This window comes from Melanerpes formicivorus, unplaced genomic scaffold, assembly GCF_026170545.1.
Source record: "Melanerpes formicivorus ecotype bairdi unplaced genomic scaffold, bMelFor1.0.p_v2 SCAF_2, whole genome shotgun sequence".
Taxonomy (NCBI): Eukaryota; Metazoa; Chordata; class Aves; order Piciformes; family Picidae; genus Melanerpes; species Melanerpes formicivorus.
This window is the reverse complement of record NW_027142354.1, coordinates 26,018,676-26,037,086: the sequence shown is the minus strand read 5'-3', so window position 1 is coordinate 26,037,086 and position 18,411 is coordinate 26,018,676. Positions and strand designations below refer to the sequence as shown.

At 42.8% G+C, this 18,411-nt stretch overlaps 2 protein-coding genes across 4 annotated transcripts; one reads left to right on the top strand and one right to left on the bottom strand.

The window, feature by feature from the left end:
* The first annotated feature begins 113 nt into the window (after positions 1 to 113).
* PDCD2 (programmed cell death 2) lies at positions 114 to 5,698 on the top strand. Its single transcript, XM_068153800.1, has 6 exons — positions 114 to 423; positions 511 to 768; positions 1,977 to 2,162; positions 3,177 to 3,292; positions 4,448 to 4,564; positions 5,215 to 5,698. The coding sequence occupies exons 1-6, from the start codon at positions 126 to 128 to the stop codon at positions 5,374 to 5,376; spliced, it is 1,137 nt and encodes a 378-aa protein (XP_068009901.1). The 5' UTR covers positions 114 to 125; the 3' UTR covers positions 5,377 to 5,698.
* On the bottom strand, positions 3,035 to 18,408 carry TBP (TATA-box binding protein). Of its 3 annotated transcripts, none has more exons than XM_068153820.1 (8): positions 18,166 to 18,408; positions 15,180 to 15,422; positions 14,265 to 14,596; positions 12,860 to 12,947; positions 10,737 to 10,828; positions 9,421 to 9,588; positions 9,031 to 9,125; positions 3,035 to 8,215 (listed from the first exon to the last, which is right to left on the bottom strand). In XM_068153820.1, the coding sequence occupies exons 2-8, from the start codon at positions 15,231 to 15,233 to the stop codon at positions 8,136 to 8,138; spliced, it is 909 nt and encodes a 302-aa protein (XP_068009921.1). In that variant the 5' UTR covers positions 15,234 to 15,422; positions 18,166 to 18,408; the 3' UTR covers positions 3,035 to 8,135. The 3 variants fall into 3 exon arrangements, with proteins under 3 accessions (XP_068009921.1, XP_068009912.1, XP_068009929.1); XM_068153811.1 differs by lacking the exon at positions 18,166 to 18,408 and adding an exon at positions 17,169 to 17,264; XM_068153828.1 differs by lacking the exon at positions 18,166 to 18,408 and adding an exon at positions 16,496 to 16,767.
* Between the last annotated feature and the right edge of the window lie 3 nt (positions 18,409 to 18,411).

The window sequence follows — 18,411 nt, the reverse complement described above, 5'->3', positions numbered from 1 at the left end:
GCTTAGCCCTCGCCTCTCAGGCAGCGCCCTCCGCCGTTCCCGCCTCGGGCGGAGCCGGGGGGACGGGGCGGGAGCGCGGGGCGGTGCTTCCCCCGCGAGGCAGACCCCGCCCTTCCGGCGGTAGCATGGCGGCCGGCGTGGAGTTGGGTTTCGCGGTGGCCGTGGAGCCGGGGGGCGCCTGGCGGCTGCGCAGCGCCTACTTCCCCAGCAAAGTCGGGGGGCGGCCGGCGTGGCTGGGTGAGGCTGGATTGCCGGGCCCTGCCGCCTTGCGCTGCGGCCGTTGTGAGAAGCCCTGTGCCTTTCTGCTCCAGCTGTACGCGCCGTTGCTAGACCGCCCCGACGCCTTCCACCGTACTCTCTTCGTGTTCGCCTGCCGCGGTGCCGGCTGCTACCGTTTGCCAGGCCCGCGGGGACCTCTCTGCGGTGAGGCAGGGGTGGGCGGTGACCGAGAAGTGGGTGAGGGGTAAGGGCAGCTGCCGCTTCGCTGACCGCCACCTTTCGCCCGCACAGTGTTCCGGAATCAGCTGCCACGACGGAACAACACCTACTCCGAGGAGCCACCCCCCGAGGGGCCTCCGCCGGACCCTGCTGCCGCCTCCGCGCCCCCTCGCCGGCTCCGCTGCGGCGCTGCGCTCTGCTGCGTGTGCGGCTGCATGGGACCCCGTGCCTGCGGGCGCTGCCGCCGCGCCACCTACTGCGGCCCCGAGCACCAGGCGCTAGACTGGCGGCGGGGGCACCGGCGGTCCTGCGCGCAGTCCGCCACCGAAGGTGAGTCGTGGGTGGCGGGTCCGGTTGTCTCCGTCGCCTCTGAGCTGTGGCGCTCATCGGATGGCACCATGCTCGCCAGGAAACGTTGCAAATCCGGCAGTTCATTCGGCGTGCCCAGCTTGTTTGTTAGTGTAGTAGGGGCCTGCAAAGGAGAGAAAAAAAGTCGTGCTTTTGTGTTGGTCTGCGACTTGAAATTAGAAATTCTTTCAGATGCTTTGCTGTCTCTTAGATGCTTACTTCGTGTGAAAGAAGAACGTTGGATATTTGTTGTTTATGGAAGGCTAATACATTTAAGGCATATCTTTGGTCTCTTTCAAAGATCTCTTTCTACGTTCTGTCATAGAGATCTGACAGAATGGAGAGTGTTTTTATCCCTTTACAGTGAGCTTGTAAGATAGCTTATTCATTAATTGTGAAGGAACATAAGAAGGTGACGCCTTCACAGGCTACTTTGACGGCCAGCAGATGAAGAGTACTTCCCACGAGTGCGGTGTTTTTAAGGCCCTTTCCTTAAAACTTCCCTCTCCTGCTTTCGTGTCTCATTCAAAGGCTTGCTTGTTTGGTGGTTATTAAAGGAGCAAGTACACAGTATTTAAAGTAGGTTTTCAGTCTTCAGAAGTATCACATCAATAGTTGGGTGATGAAACTTGTTGTGTGTGATGTCTCATTACTGTGGGATGCTAGTCTCAAAAACTTTGTAGGAATTGGAAATAAAGGGAAGCTGGTTTGTGCAATTCAAGCAACAAGTTAGACATTTGAAACATTTAATTGAAACGGCTGAAACCTACTAGCACGTAGTTGATGGTGGTATTGCAGCAGGTGTACTCAGTGCATTTGTGGGAGCTTTGCCTGCTCACAATATGCAATGAAACTAAGAAAAATGGTGTGGCCTTGGGGCAGCTGCCACAAGCTTGACTTGTGAGAATGAGATAGTCAAGAGCTGTTGAACTGCAGGTTTGTGTTTTTTAAAATGCAGCTGCTAAGACGAGTCAGTCTTCCATCTCTTGCACGTCACCAATTGTAGGTTTATACTGTTAATACAAAATCTTCCTTATCTTTAAATCAGGTCGAGCAGTGATGTAAATTGTTCTTGTTTATGAAAAATTTGTGTGGGTTTTTTGCCATGTAGTTTGCCATGTAGCTTTTGGGGAAAAGGATGTGGCACATGCGATCACATTGTGAAGTGGTACCTGTTTTCTGTTTCATAGGTGACACAGCAGATGCAGTTCTAGAGCACAATGACTTCCTTTTTCCAGAATATGAAATTTTGATAGAACCTGAGGAACCAGACACTCCTGTTGACAGCAGTATAGATCCCCCTGACGAACAAGGAGCTGTAGATCCCGTTCTTCCATCAAAGGACCCAAAAGAGAAAGAGGAACTGAGAGCTACAGGTAGTACAGATAAGAAATAAAATGCTGTCTATGCTTCTTCTTTATGAAGCTTGTGTAACATCTTTAAAATGTAAGACTCTGATTTTTAAGTGTTCATCATATATTACTGGTGACCAAAGGCTACACCTGCAGTCATTTGTGATGCAAGGTTTGTTGTAGGCATACCGTAATGTAAGTTGTGTTTAGGGGAGAGACTTTTAAAAGCTGTTGAGGCAGCTGCAGCTCCAGTGAAGCTGCAGGTAGCCGGGAGTGACACTGCCCCTGCATGCTTTCTGCAGGTAAGGACAAACCCAGTGAGAGAAACAGGGTCTTGGGCACCTGCTGCTGGACACTGTGGGAATTGGGAGATTGAGTTAGATGGTGTTGGTTCAGTTTGTGTTAGTTTATGGAACATCTCCTTGTCTGTTCTAGAAGAAAACTTTTCTGAGGCTATTTTAATTGACCTTAAGTAGTTAAGCACAGCCTCCTTTCCCCTTGCCCTTCCCAAATCATGATGTGTTTGCAGCTCACCACACCAGCTTTGCACATGCCCAGGGTAGAAAGCTGGTGGTAGTACAGGGAAAGCTGATGGATTCCCAGCCATCCCTTACTGGGCTCTAAAGCTGTCGTAAGACTGCTCGGTGCCCTGTGTTGTGGAACATTGGAGGGTCCTTAGTGCTAGCCACTGAGGTCTGGCAAATACACGGCATGGCTGTCCTTTTCCAGATGTCCTATTCTGAAGGATCAGCATTCTTGGCTGTACTCACTGGGAGCTATAAACTTTGGTAGATTAACTCCTTCCCTTTTCCGTATTCCAGTACTGACACCTGTGTTTAAAATGCAGCTAGAACTAGTAAATGGATCTGTGACTGAATCTTAGTCTGACAAAAAAAGGAAAAGAAAACATTTTTTATTAAAAGTGATATACACTGAGAATGATTCTTGAGAGCAAAATGTACATAAGGTGAAATACTGGTTAGTTTTTAGCTGTCTTCCATTACCTGGTAAACTTTGGGATTGTTTCTTCTTACTTAGGTGAAGCATTTCAGTCCTTAGATGAAGAGACATTGGAGGCAATGGCAAAACACGAGACAAAAGATGACAAGGTCTTCCAGATGTTTAAAGAACAAATAGCTGCTGAACCAGAGCAGGTCAGGAGATGGGGCATCCTTATAACTTAACAGGTTCTGGCATACTGCTGCACCTAAAATGTTTCACTGCCTTTTGTACCTACAGTTAGAAACAGCAATGGAGATGTTCATCATCCTCCATACAGCTTAACCAACATACCCTAATGTTCCATACATACATCATGCTGAAGTAAGAATTTAGAGCCTGCTCATCTGTTTTGGGCAGGATAAGAAGGCATAGGGTTGCTGAAGCCAACATGGTGTGGGGAAGACCTGCCATCCTTTGAAGTGGTTCTACCCAACAGAGGTGAACTACTGCTCTCTACCCCACCGTTTGGCCCTCTTGGCTTTCCTTCTCAGCAAACCCAAAACTGTAGAGAGATGTTTAGTGTGATTTGTTTTTTTTTAAAGGTTGGTGTAATTGGTGGTCTCCCCCATGCTTTCTCTTGCTGACACAGGAGGCTTAAAAAAAAGCCACATGGTCAAACAAAAACTTGGTTTCTGGTCCCATTCAGAGGAAACACAGGCCTAAATCCATTAAAGTGGTGGAAGAAGCAATTCTCTCTGTGTTTTACCTGGTTAAGGTGCACACACAGAAATTAGGAGACTCAGTCAATTCCCTCATCTGCATGGTGTATCACCTCCCTCTTGACCATTGCCATACTGGTTGATCTGCATTAAGTGTCCTCTTGTTGATTTTCTACATAAATATTTAGACAGTAACAGAGCAAACTGTAGTAATGTCTGACAATACTTCCCCTTCTTGGACGTTAGGACAGTCCCCACACACTTAGATGCAGAACTGCAGCCAGAAAAAGCCAGGTGACATTCCTGACTTCTCTGTACACTTCTATGTGCTAATCATCAACTGCTCTTCCTCCATCTGAAGACTGAAAAATACATGACCTAGCATTCCTGGACTCCTCAATAAGAGAAATAAAAATTGTTGCCATTTATCCCTGGATCATTAGGGGAAAAAAAAAAAGCTGTATGAGTAACGTGATTCAGATAGTAAAGAAAACATAGATAAGGAACCGCTTCTTTGGAATACCGTTTGGAACTGGTACACTTTGCCATGGGTATTATGTAAAGGGACTGACTTTTTTCTGCAGCAACCTACAGCTTTTTCTGTCAGTAAATACCAATTTTTTTTTTTTAACCTCTGCTCTATTTCAGATTATTAGATACTGCCGAGGAGGAGAAGGCCCAGTCTGGGTATCAGGTGGAAATATTCCTGAAGAAAAAGACATCCCAAATTGTTCATGTGGTGCCAAAAGGATTTTTGAATTCCAGGTATGTAAATTCTTTAACAGATGATTAAGGTAATGTAGTTCAGACTCATTCAACCTTGTGTAGGTGTTGGTTTATAATTAGAGCAAGATAGTTGAAATTGCTACAAGCTATGCTAAATTGTACAGAGCATTTGTTTACTATTGTAACTGCTTTCTCCTGTAGGACTTGCACATAGAGAAGGTAAGGTCCATCTTGTAACTTGTCCAATCTATTAAATGGTACATTTGTAAATATGGAACCATCTCTTAACTAGTCAGTCTTATATTTCATGGGTTTGTTTGTTTGAATAAAGCCTTCAAAATGTGAATTGGACATACCTGGATGGAAATAGTCAGCTGTCGAAAAATCATGAAAAGGCAAAACATAGTTATGAAGGTAATTTCATGTGGAAGGAGGCTTAAAAATCAGGCACCACTTAGTCAAAATAGAATTTTATCCATAGATAAAATAAGTAGGGCCACACCTTTGATTGCCTGTGCATCTCCTACACTGATTTGGGAATTCCAAATTTTATCTGAGCTGATGTTACTTAGCTTTGATTTGGCTTTTGGTTGAAGAGAATGTGTTAATGCAGGACCCTTTCTTGGGGAATGATGCAGGGAAAGGATAGAGAGCTGTAGCCTGCTTCTAAATTTTTGTTTTTCTTGAAGATTATGCCACAACTCCTGAACCACCTTAAGGTTGACAGCCTTGGAGAGAGCATTGACTGGGGAACACTGGTGGTGTACACTTGCGCTGACAACTGCGGTGAGGGAAATGAATACCTAGAAGAGTTCATATGGAAACAAGACTTCTCTCCAGGTTCTGTTTAACATCCATCAAGCTACTAAGTTGAGTCATCTAAATAGAGTACTTGCCTTGCTTCAGTGCATCCTTGCACTTTGCAAAAAGGTGACCGAGCCTGTCACCAATAACTGTGCATCTTCTAACAGTGATAGAACTGCTGAAAGTAGACCATGACAACCTCTCTGTGTCCACAGGAGCTTTTACTTCAACCTAATACTGAAGCCAGATGCATGTGTTCAGTGAGTTTCACTTCAAATCTCAATTCTGACTGTTTAAATAAAGATGAAATATTTTTTTGGGTTGGTGAATTATCTTTTGTTTGTGACTGAATTAAAGAACTTAAGACTGTTGTCCGTGAGGATTTTGTTTGTGCTACTCAAAAGCTAACATTAATTCACAGAGCAAAACAGGCTCTTTTAAGATCACTTGATTGCTTATGCTCAGGAGGGGTACAGAAGTCATAGCCAAGCCTAAGCTGTGTGGCCTTTCACTGTGGAGCTTAAATACGCTTCTCTTTCTCAGAAGGTACACTGAAACTAACTTGGCAGTTCTTTCATGTTCTGATTGAGTGGCTATTCAAGGTAAAATGCACAAAAATTAAGCTATTTGACTTACAAAACGATTAACTGATTTAAACTATGTCTGCATGTGACTGTGATACAGAAACAGCCATACCAGAACATGTTTGTCTTGCTGCTACAGGCAAGAAGTAAAAGGTTTTCAAGCTGAATTTTATCTTTAGTCTGCCATCTTTGGTGAAGTTTAAAATTAAGTGCACTGTGGAGGGATTCTGCTGCTTTTTGACTGCTGTGTAGCTGAGGAAAGACTAAAGTAAAAACATAATGCTGAATGTACTGAGGTAGCTGCTTGACTACTCCTATGGCTGTAGCTTCACTTGCAGAAAAAGGTGCTTTTTTTGGGTCTTTGTGTGTGTGAGTATAGAATTTACTTCACTTACAGATTCCCTTCATGTCTGCTTACATGTGATTCTGAAGACAATTTTGTAAGAGCCCTATGCTCACTGATGATTTTTTTGTTTTTAACCCATTTAGATGTTGAAAATACTCAAATGAGCATGTGAGGAATGTTTTACAGAAAAGCTGTTCTGTCATCACAGATCTTAATTTCTAAAGGGTACTTTTGATCCTTGGTATGTATCCTGGAACAAAACCCAGTATCTTAAGTCTCTATAGTACAGCTTGACTGATTTTATTGAAACCATCCCACAGTTACTTAAGGCTCCAGGTTCTCCTGAAGAGTTATGCAGTTAAGTTGGTACCATTTCAGGATCCTGCAGAGCATGGACAGTCACACTATTACGTTCACTAGTTCACAGCACAGAGTGGTGTGGTGCTGAAGGCAGTGCAATATTTGGGTACCTTGAATGTGTTCTGGTAAAGCCTACATTATTAAACTGCAGCTTTCTGGTAAGATCTGTTAAACCACCTATTGAAACATCTGGAGAAACACTGGTCTATGCCACTCTGGGGGGAGTGAAGAAGACTAAGGATTAAGATCACTAAGGATTTGCAAAGAGCAGTAGTAAAGCCAGCCAAAACTTCATTTTCTCTCAAATGAAACACTAACTTAGTAAACAAAGAGACCATGGTTACATTTGGGTTAGTTTTTAGGTAAGAGCTGTTTGAATGTGCAACTCATAAAAAGGAGGTTACTGGTACTGGAAATTTACTGGAGGGAGAAAAAAGTATTTTTAGTTCTCGGCCCGTTAAGCTTCAAGCACAGAGGGAAGACTGTGTACATACTGACTCCAGTGGGGAGGGCTTTGACATTTTACAGGAACAGTAGTATAGTGAGACTCATCTGGGAAAATAAAAAAGTAATTCAAATAAATTGTAGAAGCTAAGCAGGGATCTTCTGTTCTCATTCACTGAAGTGTAGCTATTTAAGACTTGCATAAGTCCTTTATGTTGCACATGAGGTGATACCTACTTGAACACAAAACTTAGGCAGTCATCTCCTGCTTTAATGTACTAGAAATATTCAAGAGAGATGCTGCCAAGGACATGACTGCTGGCCAGCCTGCCATGGTGGTGTTAAAATAATCTCAAAATGACAAGTCACTCACAGCAGTGCATGGACTATTGACAAATCCAGATTAAATTTTTTAAGAACCCTGTCAATGCATTTCAGCCTACCAGCTGGGTAAGTTTAGAATTCATTAAGACAGTTCCCATAATTGTATAAACAGGGTTTATTGTACATGTGGAACTGAAGGAGGCAAGAGAAGGAAGGTATATATTATATATATATATATACAGTGAGCCATTTTTATTAATAAATTTATTCTTTTGCTTAATACTGGAAAGGGAATGTGTCTGGCACCAAAGAAATTTAAAATTGATAAAATTTAAAAGTTTCAGTTTTGAAAATTATAAAATCCATGGTCTTATGGAAGGAAGTTAAAACATATATACATGGCAATTTAAGTGGTTTATACACTGAATGACAGTTGCATTTGTCTTTTAAACCAACTTACGGATTTCCTATTAATAGAACTGGCATTAAAACTATTTAAAAGCTAGAATATAAATAAAACTTAGAGGGACTGCTCCACGAACAGCCCAGTAAAGCAACTCACAGTAACTCAGTAGACATAATCAAGAATACAGTTCCCCTTGAGCGGCAGGGAAAGTAGGCACTAACTGGGAAATAGTCCACATCCTGGTGTTGCAGTTTCACTGGAAGTCAGTCTCATGTTAATGCTGTGCCATATGCAATATCTTGTAAAACATACCCCTGTTTTCTCTGAAAGATGTTGAAACTGTTACGTTGTCTTTCTGAATCCCTTTAAAATAGGATAGATGTTTTCAAATGCTTCATAGATTTCTGCTCGTACTTTAGCACCTAGAAAAAAAGAGAGGGAATTATGTTCATTTTTACCTTTCACCAACACTTCTAGTTTTGAGCTTTAAGATAGTTTATTTGAATGTGACTCTACATAAAACCTATGCATATCCCAAAACTTTTTTTGTAATGCACATTTCATATAGTGTTCAATACCAGCCTCCTCACTGTTTATTCTGGTAACTGGCAAAAATTTCATTAGCATTTCCATGCTTAAGCTATACTTGCCAATGGGATTTGTCTATAAAACTGAAAAGCACAGCCCCATAGGATGTTTCTGCAGAAAGGCCCACCTGGTGGAGCTTTTCCAGAGAGCATAAGCATCCGAGGGAGCAAGGTCTAGCACTGAAGACTGCTGCAGAGGCCTGCCACTTGCCATAGGGCAGGGACACACACTTTTTATATGAGTCTTGTGGGTTTTTTTCCTCCATAGTAAGACAGAGACCCTTCTTTGGCTGCTATATGAAAGGAGAATAGCAGCAGCCTCCAAGCCAAGCTGTCAAAGAACAGTTAGCACAGTCACTCATACCCAGCACACAGAAACATGCAGATTTTTGACAGAAATATTACCTATGCTCTTAACAGCTTTTTGGGCACCTGCATAGTTGATTAGGATTCATGACCACTGCTTATATGGATCTAGCTAAATGTGGTTTGCTTTGTGCACTCCCCTTCACACAGAATACTGTACTATCTGTTCTCAGTAGTGTTATCTCTAAAGGATCAAGCGGCTTACATACCTCTAGTATCACTGTGTGTTCTCTGTAATATCACCTAAATCTGACCTGTTGGAGTAAGATACTGTCTTCACTTACCAGTTAAAACCACTTTTCCAGACACAAAAATAAGCAGAACAATTCTTGGCTTGATCATTCTGTATATTAAGCCAGGAAACAATTCTGGCTCATAGCTGTAAAAGAAGAGAGCAACCATGTTTAAACGTGCTTGTAGACTCACGTTCCAGTCTTTCAACTGCAGGAATGGGTACAGCAGATACTGGCTTTGAAGTTCAGAGAGATTAGCAAAGATCCCTTTTACGAGTTCACACTGGGCAAACATGAGTTACATGTGAAGCAGAGCACTGATTGGAACAGATGCAGGTTTCCCTCTGGTGCAAGGGAATAACCTAAATGGATGTCACTCACTAATCAACTACTCAATATGCTGCAAGGACAGTGTTTAGGCAAGCACTTGGATTTTTTTACCTGCTGAACTGCTGGTGTGTGAGTACCAATCCTTCTAATCTGATGGGAAATTTCACATCACAGCTGCCCACCATGTTTTGAATTTTAAAATCCAAAAACTTTGCAGGAAAACCCAGTTTCTGAACAACTCTTGCATATTTCCTTGCTGCCAGTCGGGACTGTTCCTCACTGAAATGAGAAAAGGGTATCTGTATTATTTCCTCAGTTAACTATTACTTGAAGCAAACAGCATTAAACGACAAATACGAAACTGGTAAAAAAAGGTTTGTGTTGAGGGAGAGGGGAAGGTCACATGCAAAATTTCTGCATCCAAAATAATGTATGCTAATTTTAGTACTAGGATCCTGAACACCATTAAGATTGCACTCGCTCTTCATGAGGCAGAAAACAGTAAATTATAAATCCACATATTTCACACTCTTACAGTATTGACTCAGGTCCTTCTAATGGGGCATGAAACCTTATGTTTCCAGTGTAGACCAACTTTGAACTACTGGTGCTAGGAAATGTGTATTTCTATTAATAATTTTTAAAAAATACATATATCTATAAACTGCCAAAATCCTCTGTCTGAATCATTCCAGTGCTCAAACCTGGATTTAACATAACTGCATGGCCTTGTGTGCTGCCGCAGAACTCAGTATGGTTCCGTTTTGTGAATAGCAGAAGGTCTGGTTGCTCCTAATGTTAAATAAGGCAACTTTAAGTGTCACCAGGCAGAGAAGGTTACTCCTGTACAGCTCTACTCATTCATTTGTTCATTAGCTTACTCCTTCTGATTTCCTAACAGACCAGAGCAGAATTTCTCTCCTACCCACTGGAGTCGAGCTTATGTTTCATTTTCTGCTTCAATGATAATGTTAAGAATTGATCAGACTATAGAGACTAGAGATGTGGAGCTCTCCGCCTGTGATGAATATATAAAATCCCTCTTCCTTTACCACTGCCCCTACAGGTTTAGTAATTCCAGTGCCTAGTCATTGAAATTTTGTAATTATTAGAAAGAAACCCAGATACTGGAAAGCCCAAAATAGTGATTGTAATAACCTCCGCAAACCAGTTCATCAGACTGTATGAAAGAGCTTCAGAATAGAAAATACCATTTCCCTTTTCATAGGGAAGTCCTTTCACTCATGAAAGGACACTGTGCAGAAATGTTCATCAGTCTATTTGAAATAATTGAGAAAACTTAGTTACACCTCTACAACTTTGTTGTATATGTACAAATACTGTATACAAATAATAATACTTCTAAAGCATCATGGTACAAGAGAAAAGACACCCTGAATTAGTTTACTTGTAATGCCTAAAAATACCTCTTTGCTCCTGTGCACACCATTTTTCCAGAGCTGAATATAAGTGCAGTAGTACGTGGTTCTCTTATTCTCATAATAACAGCAGCAAAACGCTGAAATGTGAGTGTTGAGATTATTAGTGATATATTGCTGTGACAATGACATTAAAACCTAATTTGCATAGTCTAAGTAACAACTTACCCTGTACTGCAAAGAAACACTAAGTTCAAACACACTTATGGATCACTCAATTTACTTGAATTGCTAAAATTCAAACACATAGGTAGTGTCAGGAAGGACATTTACCGGTATTTTCCTCTTTTACTAAGCTCATCTCTCAGTAATTTATATGTTGCATATACAAAATGCCAATATTTACATTACAAAAGGTATTTTTTTAACACATCTTGAAATTTAATCTGTTATGGTGAAAATTTCCTGATCTATTTTGTTTCTCTGTCTTAAAAAAATTGGACAGTGTTAGAATACCAGCAAACAGAACAGCTGGAGATCCAAGTTTGTGTAAACAGAAGTCCTCAACCACTGCAGTAGAACACAGCAGCCTGATGAGCTCTAGCATTTTGTTGTAAGTACTGCAACATCTCTGCCTGCATTTCAAAACATTCTTAAAACTCTGAAGCAAGAGATACTGGAAACTGATGTGGGCATACACAAACGCAAAAAACCTGTTTGCCTGTTTTGTTTAACTTGGACTACCTCACCACGCAGTCTCATGAGCAGTTCTGGTGACATAATCAAGGCAGTAGCATGAGTTACCTAACAGCACATTTGTCAAAATATGGCTTAAATAATACAGCCAACCAACATCTTCCTTTGACAGATGAATGTACTGACTAAAAGTCAGGAGTGTGTTACATAACCCTCCTTTCTTTCTGCTGCAGCAAACAAGCATTTTGTATTGATTATTCTAGCCCACAAGTTTTATACAGCCACCTACCCTATCTTAAGAGTCATCATAGCATGCTCAAATTTTTGTTCTCTCATGCACGTGTAACTATGTAACAGCATTGCCGAGATAAACTTAGACTAACAGTTAATTATCACATATGCCTGCATGCATGCTTTCATCTCCGAGAGTAGAGTTCAGGTAAACTGCAGCAAAATCCCAAATACCAAAACAAACAACCCACAGGGAAACTCTTTGGGTTTCCCATACCTCAGGAAAAACGTAGCCTTCCCAGGCAAGTCAGTTCACTTACACAACATTTAAACCTTTACTAGAAATACTGTCCAATTACTGTAGTTGCAAAGACAGTATTTCCAAGATGAACCACCCGAAAGAAAAATGAAGCAACATAATTTTCCTGATTCGGTGTTCCAGGTCCTAAAGAGTCTCATGGTTTAATAGACTGCTATTTGGAAACACCTGGCAACTTTGAACTTGACCAAAAAAAATTAATACACTTTCATTTTGCTGACACCAAACCTGGTCATTGGAAGCAAGGAAATAGGAGTACTGGGAGACAACATGAAGGAACAGAGCTCAGAGACAAAGCAAGACAGTAAAAGTGAGCAACTGTGCTGCAACCACAAGAATTCTAGGGGACCAGCCAGGTGGAGGAAGTCATGTGTAGAGAAAAAAGTGTGGCTCTGGCAGAAGCCCAGGAGTTGAAATATTCCTTTCTTTCTCCTTTTTGGAAAACACAAGACCTTATCATCAGACAATTCACAGCAATAGGCAAAAGGAACTTTCAGTTTCTATGAACAGTAGCAGAGGCCAGCTCTACAATGAAAAATTTGGCCAGCGCATTACACTGTGTGAGGTGTGAGGTGACCTGCCCATGGCAAGGGGGTTGGAACTAGATGATCTTTGAGGTCCCTTCCAACCCTGACAGGTCTATGCTTCTATTTACGCACATGAAGTTAGGTTCTTCCTAAATGTGCGGTGCTCTTCCTAAATCTACCAAATTACAACCTGGTGTAAAACATAGCTACATCAATATAAAAATGCCTTTTACTAATTTGACAGAACGTTCTAAGTTTATTAAAGATTCCTTTTTTTAGCTGTAGTATAAAACTGCATTTATAGCAGAAGATTTTTCAATCTGTTACAGCAAACTACACCCACAGCCTATGACTTGGCGATGTCTGTTACAGGATGAGCTCAGATACATTTCTCTTACCTTGGGATTATATTCAGCATTTCGAGCACGAAGCGCAATGGTTTTTAGGTCAAGCTTGCAACCAAGGTTCACCGTGGATACAATATTCCTGAGGACATTTCAAAGAAATACATTAAAAAGATAATAAAGAATTCATGTGTCTCATTCATTTTTAACCCAGCTTAAGTTTTTAACATTTTAGTCATTTAAAAAAATTTATTCCTCCAAGTGAGTTTGAATGCCATCTTTTCTCCTGACAGGTGCCCTGAGTAGTGTTTCAGATCAGAAGCCTCCTTCTGTAGGGCAGTAGCTCCTATGGCATAATTGGTGATTCTTCCTTATCTGCCAGCTATTACGAAAAGTGTCTTATGATAAGAATTGCTATTTCAGTTTGGTAGAAAAAATCTTTAAGAGCCCCCACCACCATCATGGAAGCTGCTGGGAATGGGAGAAAATGAGATCCTGGTAATGCCACCTGAAATTCTCCTTGGTATGCCCCTGAAGGAGGACTAGAGTGGGAATGACTCAGGAGGTAAATACACTGCCAGGTAGTAAGACAGCACATTTCCAGCAAGTTTAAAAGAAGCTCCAAGATGTAGAATTTCCTTAGAAACTTTTTTTCTGGAAAAACTCTGAAGTCTAAAGGTCCTCAATAGAAGGAAAAAAAAAAAAAAAAAGAGGAACTCCTCTTCCAGTGCAAGAAACATGTTATCTCTTTGAGCCATCCATATATTGCTATAAGTGTTTCACTGAAAGTAAAGCTCAGTAAAAATGTTTTCCTACCTAAAATTAGTTCGAGGTATTATCCCCTTAGTACAAACTCAGCTGTGGCCATGAACACAAACAAGAAAAAAGAACATGAAATATGAAGTACAGCTCAGCTCTAGCTCCCAGACTAGCCTCTACTTTCTTTACCTCCACCTTTCTAATTCTCTTTCAGCTATATTCTAATTTAGTATTTCACTAACAAACTTCTATACATAATGAAGTGGAGCTGTTTGCAAAGTAGACCTATTTGCTTTTCTGTGAAGAGGTCACAAGTATCCAGAAAATTACAAATGAGAATTTTTCCAGGTATACATATTTGAGTTGTTAATCTGGCATTTCAAAACACTTTTAGGATTTCCCCATGCTTTAGCTATAAAGTGCACAGCTAAATGTTACAGTGTTGCTAAATGGAGATACATATGAGTCCTCCATTTATCTGCTTAAAAGATGTATGTTTAACAAATCACTAAGAAGCTATTTGTATTTTTAAGCGTTAACAAAACTAAAAACAAAAGCAAAAAGTACACATATTGCTAGAGGATACCCATAAATTCTCATGACCTCCCTTCCCACAAAAATATAGTACCCAATTCTTGATGCAGCTTTCATCTTAAGGCTGTTTGAGAAAGGACATACTGCATTAAGACACAGCACTCACTGTAGCTGTGGTACTATTCCAGAGCTCTCAGATGCTGGTGTTGCAGGAGTTATTGGAGTCATTGGAGTCATGGGAGAGGGGTACAGAGGTGTGGTTCCTGGTAAAGGGGCTGTGGTAAGAGTCTGTGAGTGGAAGAGCTGGGGCGTTTGACCAGATGTTCCCTGTGTTGCTTGCTGTGATGTAGATTGTTGTGCTGCTTGTTGCTGTTGCTGCTGCCGCTGCTGTTCCTCTAGGATGGACAGACTGTTGGTACTCTGGACAGGCTGTGGTGTCAGTCCTGTGCCATATGGCATCATTGGGCTAAAAATTGGAATTCCTGGAGTCATCGCACCCTACAAAAGAAAGCATGAAGCAGAAACCACAAATCCTGTTGACTGCATTTTGGTTTTAAGGGACAGTTTTCAGGAGTGTGGTAGTAATTCACTAAATACAGAAAGCCCGTGGAAATGCAGGTCCTCCACAGAATAAAGTATTACCTCTATGGATCTGTCAGTTCTACCATTGTTAATCTCCTGTCAGTGATGCTGACATGTTTCTCATGCTGCCTTCAAAGCATGTCTCAACTGTGACCCACAATTTAACTCGCAATTGTAACAAAGACTGTGCCCATCATACCAAATGCAGTCATAGCACAGCAAAGGCTCATTATGGACATTAAAGAGCAACTGCCAAAATTAATATTTCTAACTTGTCAGTCTTGTTTCAACTTAAAGGAATCCTACATACATGTTTCTTATGCCTTTAGCTATATAAATTGGTGGGTTTAAAATTCTGCTTTATACTACTATTATTCAATACCTAGCAGACTTTTTCACATCTGCAAACAAAAAAAAAATGGAGTTACATGCAACAAATGGAAAACACTTTCAGAAAGAAACCCAGATTATAGTTGTGTATTAAATAATCTGTTCTTACCTGAGGGGAGGCTAACCCTTGAGCGTATGGTGGCAAGCTGTTGTTCTGATCCATGATTCCAGTTATTTCTTTGGTGAGGCCAGAAGTATTTCCTTCAATTACTTTTAATTAACTTCAAAACCTAGAGGGTTTTAAACCCTTTAAAACATTTCATCAAAGTAGCTTTTTAAGCTAAGCTAAAGTGTTAGCAAAACATCAGCTCCGGAGAAATGTGTACTGTGTGTCTAAAATACTAATCAGAGCCTGAAAAGAGAAAAAGTAGTATCTTAAGAATAATAGCTAAACACAAAGCCAAAAGCAAACCTATCAGCTGCCCAGTTAGATAAGAGACACCCACATACAAATACATATAACAACATTTACAGATGTGCACAGCCCATAAAAAAAAAATCGCCTTTTAAGGCACATTCTACAGAAACTTGATAGCATGCTTCTGAGGTCCCTGGCAGATAACCTCACATGAGAAGGCTTCTATGTAACTGAATGCTCCTGCACTAACAACTCAAGCTAATGCTCATTCTACTCCATGCTTTGCTTTAGTTGCAAAAGCACTGATTTTTTTGAAATTCAATTTTCCTGACTACTAACTTGCAAGCTTACTGACACATTACTTGTAAGTAACTTCTTGGCACTTTTAAGACTTGGTCTTCCAATTTAATTTTTTTCCCTGCTATGGTAAAAGTACTGCTGATCAAATCAAAACTAGGAAATCCTCTTTGACCCATTCCATGCAAATAAAGCACAATTTCAGGTACACAAGGGAAATGTATGCATGACAATTCTTTAAAATTATACCTCTGTTGCTGTGTTATGGAAATAACACATGCAGGAATTTTAAATGTTACACCCTGAAATCCTTTTTTCCCATTAAACTTACAGTTTTCTTAACTGGATACCTATTGCCCAGAAATACTCAAGGGCAATTTTAGGACAGAGGTCGACCACCTCAAAATTTGAAGAATGCCTACTCAAGTCTTTTATGTGTTTGGTGGGGGGTTTTTTGGTGTTGTGAGCTTTTTTTGTTTGTTTGGGTTTGTTTATTTTGGTTTGTTTGGTTTTGTTTTGTTTTTCTCTCCTCTAAGGTATGAGGGCTTAGAATTGCATCACTATTTATACTGCAGCTGAAAAGGCATACTCTTTTTTTCCCCATGACCATAAGATATTATTGCCTTTAACCTCAAGGTAAAAGTATCAAGCAGAGCATCCAGGTTTTACAACCTGAAGACAGGGGTATATTAGAAGCCTAAACATTACCCTAGAAGAAATGAAAGGTAGCTTCCTCAATAACCCAACTGTTTAGTAAAAAGTCTAGATACCAGGCATGCTAGAACCTGCAGTTAGGACACCACCTACGCAGAGGACCATCTTGTAACCGCGTAACTGTGGCTTATTCGTATATCCACTACGAACGCTGGAGAACGCTTTTGTCGAAGAATCGAGGAACAAGAGAGACATCCCGGAGAAGGCCCCGAGCCCCGTTTCACGTTCGCTCCCCAGCACATAGCAACGCTCGGAGAGCCAGCTCCGGCAGGGGAACCCGCGCCGCCCAGACCGCTCACCCGCCCGAAGAGCGGCCCCAGAAGTCCGCACCCGCTCCCGCCGGTAGGGCCGCACCACTGGCACTACACCCCCCACCCCCGCCTTCATACAGGCAGAAACGGTGACCACTGCTTTCACGCAGCGGCCGCGGTCGTACCGCCCTCGACACCAATGCCTGCCGCTCGCCCCCGAGATGCGCCAGACCCTCGCGAGAAAGGACCCAGCCGCCCCCACCTCACCGCTGGAGCCCCTTCCCACTTCCCCCACCGTCCTCCACGATTCAGGCCGGCCCGGAGGGCCCCAGCCTACGAGGAGGTGTGGAGCGAGAACGGCCCCTCGTACCACCCCCATCCCCCTAGGCCACCAGTGCTAGCAAACCATCGCCCCCTCCCCAAGCAGCGGAGCGGCCACCGGCCGGAGAGAGAAAGGCGGGCGCGGCACAGACAGTACCTGCCGCTCCCGGCACCACCCCACCGTCTCACAGCGCCCGCGGGAGACAAGCTGCGCCCGAGCCGTTGGCGCGGCCTTGTTACGCCACTTCCGCTGCGCGCCCGCACCGCCTTCCTCGCCACCATCTTGAGTGAGGGCGAGAGGAGATTGCCGCTGCAGCTGAGCGGGTGGAGAGCCTGCAGGCCTTCTAGGCCAAGATGCGGAGGGGGTCGGCACTTTAGCTCAGCGGCCAGGGGTACTCAGTAGTAGTGCTCAGCGGCGGGACGCGTGGCTTCTGTGTCAGGCCTAGCCGCAGGCTTCTGCGCTGGAAGGTTGTTCCACATTTCCGAGCTCGGCAGGTCGCCACACCTTGCTCATTGCCGCAAAGTCGCACAACCTGCAACGCTGCTGCCCCGGGGTTCACTGTGCACAGCTCCCACACATGGAGTTCAGCAATGCCTTCTAGAATGAGGCCGGTTTGTGTTCAGGCCTTAAAGATCACGTTCCAAGTGCCCTGCTATAGTCAGAGCCACCTTCTGCTACAGTAGATTGCTCAAAGCCCCATCCAACTTGTCTGAACAAGCGGAGGACATCCATAACTTCTCTGGGCAGCCTGTTACAGTGTCTCACCACCCTCACAGCAAAGAATTTCTTCCCAGTATCTAACCCAAGTCTGCCCTCTCAATTTCAAACCGTTGCCCTTTGTCCTGTCGCTGCACTCCCTAACACTGTGTTTCTCTTTCCTGTAGGCTCCCTTTAAGTACTGGAAGGCCACTACACGATCTTCCCCAGAGCCTTCTCCAGGCTTGAACACCAACAACTCTCAGCTTGTCCTACTCAGAAGAGAGGTGCTCTAGTTCCTCCTCTTCAAGAACAGAGGGGCACTGTTCTCCTCTAGAGGGACCACATGTTCCCTGCATTTCCCTGTTCCCACATTTCTTCTCCCATGCCATCTTTGTGATTCTGCTCCTCCTTCACGTTCTTGCTATGGTGCTTGGCACCACAACCCATGACTCACCTCAAGGACCTTGTGTGCTCTGACCCTTACTCTACAGTGCTTCTAAAGGTGTTCTCTCCTTTTCCAGAGCAGGGTCACTCTGCTCTTCCTCTGCGCAAACACAAGGGGCTCTTTCGATCACCTCACCACAGCTGCCATCAACCTGCTTGCTATCTCGACCAGGCAGGCACTCGGAACACAGCAGGGCTGACAGCGCTTGGAACTTCCAACCCCAGGCTGGGAAAGGCCGTGCGTGGACAGGCACAC